Below are 6,048 nucleotides of genomic sequence, written 5' to 3'. Positions count from 1 at the left end.
CCTAGAAAGGGAAGAGATGGCTGATGGTTGCTATCGCTGCTACGGCTCTGTTGTGTCTAGATGACTCATCAGATTAGTCAGTAAGTCCAGATAGTCTTTAAGTCTCCTCCTACCAAGGAACCCCAATAGAAGAACCATGATTCCCTCGCATTACGCACCCACGCTGCCACAGGCTCGGACGCGAAGCAGGTGGTTGTACGGTGCGGCCGCGCCAAATGAGGCGACGCTAGGCCTAATCGGGCACGCACCTCTGACAATATATTTATAAAAATATATTTTTATATCATTTTCTTTTAATAAGAATCTCTATTTATTAAAACTATATAATACCTTGAAAATATATAGATGAATTAAGTTATTTTAAGAAAATAGGTACAATATTAGAGGTGCATGCCTGATTAGGCTTAGCAACGCCTTATTTAATACAGTTATACTATATAATTACTTACTTTATATCTAAACTATTATAATAATAATAATTATTAATTATCTCTTCTCTTTTTAAGCTTACTAGGCTAATATAATAGTATATTACTTTAAATAATAAAGTATACTATATTTAATAAATTCTTATTTATTTAAGGTCTATTTAAATAATGTTAATATCTATAAAGTAATAAATAACATAAGTAATATAGATAGTTTCTTTTAGGCTTAATATATTTTAAAATCTGTATTTACTTATTTAATAAATTAAATATTAATAGGCCTATATAATAGGGATAGAATTAATTAAAGAGTTACTTAGTAAGTAGTAGCTATGTTAATAACTAAAAATATTTATCTTTATCTTTTAATCTTATTTATTACAATATTATTTAGATAATTAATTATACTTAGTTTAAGAAATTCAATATATTTATTATATTTTATATATTACCTAGAGTTAATAAAGATAAATTATTTATTGAATATAATATTTATAATATTTATAATATATCTTAAAGAACCCTTAAAGAGATACTTTATAGTAATATTAATTTTAAGACTTAAAATAAATAATATTATACTCTTTAAGTTATAGAAATAAGCTATAATATCTCCTTAAAAAATGTTTAAATAAATACTATTAAAGATAGAATTATAAAGCTCAAAGCTAAAGATATTTAAATAATAATCAATAAAGCTATAGATATATTCTTAATCCTTAATAAGTCTTTATATTTAAGATAAATATTAATAACTTTATTATTAAATATAAAGTTTATTAAGTTATTCATAATAATCATTATATAATAGGCTGTAATAATTAATAATATTATAATATTATATTATTATGTTAACTAAAGAAAAAGTTAATAATATTAAGAATTAATTAAATAAGATTATTTTCTTAAGATTATTAATAAATTATTGAAGTTTTTAAGATATTATTTAATATATAATTATATTAATAATATTTAAAGTTAAAGCTCTTTAAGGACATATCCTCTTTTATATATCTCTCTTAATATTGAAAAGATATAAATTAAAATAATTAGTTAACTATAAAAATATATATAAATATTATATATATAATTATTTATTTTTAATATTAATTTATATTATTAATAAAAATTAATATTATAGCTGTTAAACAGCTTCTATTATATTTAAAATATTATAAGAATAATAATATTATTTTAAAATATAGACTATATAAAGGCTTAATTATTTATATTAATATTAATTATATAAATAATAATAATACCAAGTTAATAAAAATATATATTATAATATTTATAGATATCTTAATCTTATAGACTTTATATAAATAACTATTTATAATTATATTAAGTATTATTATTAAATTCTCTACTTTATTATAGATAATTAAAAAGTCTATATAGCTAAAGAAAATAATTATTACTATAAAGATTAAAAAAAGGCCTTATTTTTATTTATATTAACCTATTTAATATTATAGATATTCTTAAAAAGAATAAATTTAATATAATAAATTAATAATTTAATAATTATTACTTTTTTATTTATAATATAATTAATAAGAGACTAATTAAGATTAAATAAATAAAGAATTATATAAACTTTATTAATAGTCTAATAAAGCCTTTAGATAAAGTAAAGTATATTATATTTAAAAAACTATTTAATCTTTAAAAAGTAGCTATACTAATCTATATTAAAAAAAGATTAAATAATTAATAATTAATAATTAATAACTAAATAATCTCTTTTTCTACTATTATATACTTTAATTAATATTAAATAAAGAGGTTAACTAATTTATAAAAGTGCTTAATAATATATAAGAATAGGTGAGGATAGTAATAAGTATAGTGTGAAAGAGATAATATAATAGTATTTATAAATAATATATCCTATTTAATAATAAGATTATTATTAAGTTTCCTTAGCTTTATAAAAACTTAAAAATAAAGAGTTTATTTTATTATATAACTCTTAATTTATAGTTATAAATCTTATAATTATCTCTCTTTTTTTAGATCTTAGTCCCTTAAGGCCTAGATACTATAAATAATAATTTTTATTAAAAACTCTGGTAAAAAAAAGATATAGCTTACTATTATTCTATAATCTTTCTCTTTATTCTCTTATTTTTAAGTCCTTATAATCTTATTTATACTTTATTTTTTTTTTATTTTTATAGACTATAGTTTATCTTCTTTATAAATAGTATTATATACTCTTTATTATTCTTTTATATTTACTTATCTTATCCCCAAGGTAGCTATAAGTCCTTTATTTACTAATATATCTTAATTTTATAAAGATATCTTTTCTTATAATAAATATATATTTAGATAAGGTTAAGATAATAAGAGCCTTTATTATAAAATATATATTTTTTTAGCTTTTCTCTTTATCTCTTTTTCTTATCCTTAATATATCTTTACTTTTACTTTGATATATTTTTATTTATAAGATAATATCTTAATAAGTTATATTTATAACTAATTATAATAATAGAATAAAGGTTTTTAACTCATTTTTCTTATTTTTACTTCTTTTTTAAAAAAAGTTTAGCTTTATAAGTGGCTTATAAGGGGAATCTTAATATTTAAAAGCTTAATTAACTCTTTATAGCTCTTATTTATCTTTATCTTTTTTTATATAGCTTATAGTACTAGACTGGCTATACCTAACCCAGAGAACCTGACCCAACCTGAACCAACCTGCGCCTGGGTCAGGTATAGGTTTACTAATTAGAACCTATAGATATACCCATTAGGTGTCATACTCACCTATTAGATATAGGTATACCCGTTGGGTTTAGGGTTTCTCATATGACTAGTTTTAAACTAATTAAATCTTTAGATATTGACTTTTTTATTAATAATAAATATATAGATTTCTAAGCCTAGCCCTATTAGGAAGATGGTTAGCTTATTTAGGTAATCTAAGGTATATAAAATCATATGCTGGGTATCCACAGGTTACCCAATTAAAACCCGCCATACCCATGGGTGGGTATGGGTTTACCCTAGGCATACCCGGAAACCTGGCGGGTAAGGAATCTAGTGCCCTAAACCCGACCCGCGGGTTGGGTTTAGCCAGTCTAATAATTATAATATATAGATTTCTAGCTAATTAACTATTTATCTAGATTCATCTTTATAATATATTTATTATAAATATTTTTTATTAATTTACTAGCTTAATCTTATAATAAATATTTATTAATACTAATTATATTTATTACTATTAAATTATTCTCTTTATAATATTATTATTAGTTATAATAATTAAGATATTTATTTATATAAATTAAAATATATAGCTTAATATATAAGAGATCTTTATTTTTAATTATTTATATATTTTTTACTTATAATAATACTTTTTATTTACTCTAATATATATAATTAGTTATTATTTATCTAGATCCTTAAGTAATCTTATTTTCTTATTATAATTTATAATATTTAGAGCTATTGGTAGCTCTAGTTTTATATTATTATTTAAATTCAAATGATCCTGAATATTATATATAAGGCTTTATATTAGAAATACCAATCTATACTATTCCTTAATCAAATCAATATCTTTATACTATTTATTATTCTATTTGGAACACTTATTATCTTTAATTTATTAGTATATTAATAGTCTATATATATAGTATAAGTTTATAATTTTTATTTCAATTTAGTAGTAAAATTAATATAGTAATTTTATATCTTTAGTAGGGTCTTAAAGTTTAGAAATAAAATAATAAATTAGAGTTAATTAGGCTATATATATTAATTAAATAAAAATTAGTATATAAAGCTAATTATATTATGCTTAGCTAGCTAGGTGATAGTATAAATATATAAACCATCTTAATTAGCAGCTTCAAGATCATCCTTTTCTGCGACATGATATATATCAGGAGTCACCTGACACACCACCTGACTAGTGACTGGGCAGCAGGCCTAGAGCCGTGACAATTATATTTAATTATATTATTATACTTATAGATCACTAACACTGATAACATCAAAGAACTATATTTATTTACATATTCAAATTTTTGGTATTAGGTAGATACTATACTTAAAGAACTCTGAATTATATAAAATGTGACATACCATTCTCACCTCATACTTACTAGACGCCATAAACAGTGTTTCTATTATGATAATTAGGCAAGTGTTTAAGGGTTTTGTTTAAATATCAATTAGATATGTTTTCAACATGTTCTATGGGAACTCGAACAAGGGTGGCAGGCAAAGAAGTGAGGGGTTGAGGAGATTCTGTCTGTTTTGAAACTGGGCCACCTTCAGCTGGTGAACTTTTCTTTGCAAGTATCGCTATTTATGTAAATTTAAAATTAATAGTATATCAGTATTCTTGATTCAACGTGAAAAAACAAGGAAAAGAAATATGAAGTGAATGGGCCGGGAGTGGTTGAATCTTACAGGAAGCCATATGGATGGTCTGCAGAACGTTTTCCCAGTTGGCTAGGACATATGCAACCGCTACTGGGAATTAGATATGCGACGCGATTGTTATTTTCGGGTTCTTCTAGTAAGCTAACCTTTGGTACCATCATTCAATGTGACTAGCTTGTTTTCGAGTACCTGCATCTGTGTTGCGAGAGCATCACTCAGGTCTCGTAGCTCTTTCAAATTGTCAAGTTCGGCTTTTTTCGCTGACACTCGAGCTTCAAGGAGGGACGAATGATGTTGGGGATTGTTGTTACTATTTGCTTGGCGAAAAGATGAACTTGAGGTGGTGTGGGAAGAGAAAGTTGGAGCTTGCATTGTATGTGCTATGTGGATGATTCTTTATGGTGGGAGAAGTCCTAGGGCAGGACTAGATAAAGTAAGGAAGGATTATAGGATCTATATTGTACTCTGTGGATGGTATAGACCAGACAGGATACCTAACTAAATGGTAATTACCATACTTCGAAAGTTTCTATACAGCCCTCGCGGAATTGTGGATTTCAACCACTTTAGGTGAGGAACTGTTGGAGGTGATTACGCGTAACTGAGGGAATGTTTACGATATTGGGAGATAATTAATGACTATCATAGTGATCCTAACTATATAGTAAGGCTAAGGTTATACCCTACTAATACCTCCCTTGGATATATGTTACAACCCTGGGATCTCTAGATATCACTGACCAGTTTGAACAAGATTAGGGACCTGGTCTAGTTATTAATAACTACTAGACTTAGATATACTTTACTTAAGTAAGATTAGTTATATACTAGTTCTTTTAATAATAAGTACAGGTAGTTAAGTAAAAAAGAAGTAGGGCCCTTATTTCAATATATAAGAACAAATTAAAAACTCTATTAAATTAAAGTGAGACTTAAGTAATTAATTATTATTTATAAAAATTGTAAAGAACTAAATATATTGTAATGGTGACAGTAAGGTTGTCTAGTTGTTTAGATGCCGTATTAGGCAGACCATAGTAAATAAAGATATTATTCTAATTTTAGTTTAGTATAAGAAAAAGGAGAGAGATATTAAATATATTTTATAATATATCTCTCTTTGCTGTCCTCTTTTCCCTCTTTATTTAAATATTCTAACATTAAAGCTACTAATTGATTAATTATTTATTTAGGGTTATTATATAATATT

General features: G+C 23.9%; 1 protein-coding gene across 1 annotated transcript; it reads right to left on the bottom strand.

Moving 5' to 3' along the window:
* Positions 1 to 4,482: 4,482 nt before the first annotated feature.
* On the bottom strand, positions 4,483 to 5,378 carry ASPZODRAFT_126294 (hypothetical protein). Its single transcript, XM_022721469.1, has 3 exons — positions 4,985 to 5,378; positions 4,866 to 4,925; positions 4,483 to 4,757 (listed from the first exon to the last, which is right to left on the bottom strand). Exons 1-3 carry the CDS (start codon positions 5,208 to 5,210, stop codon positions 4,621 to 4,623), a joined length of 423 nt encoding a protein of 140 aa, XP_022584943.1. The 5' UTR covers positions 5,211 to 5,378; the 3' UTR covers positions 4,483 to 4,620.
* Between the last annotated feature and the right edge of the window lie 670 nt (positions 5,379 to 6,048).

The sequence above is a fragment of the Penicilliopsis zonata genome (assembly GCF_001890105.1).
Source record: "Penicilliopsis zonata CBS 506.65 unplaced genomic scaffold ASPZOscaffold_1, whole genome shotgun sequence".
Taxonomy (NCBI): Eukaryota; Fungi; Ascomycota; class Eurotiomycetes; order Eurotiales; family Aspergillaceae; genus Penicilliopsis; species Penicilliopsis zonata.
This window is presented reverse-complemented; position numbering and strand designations above follow the sequence as displayed.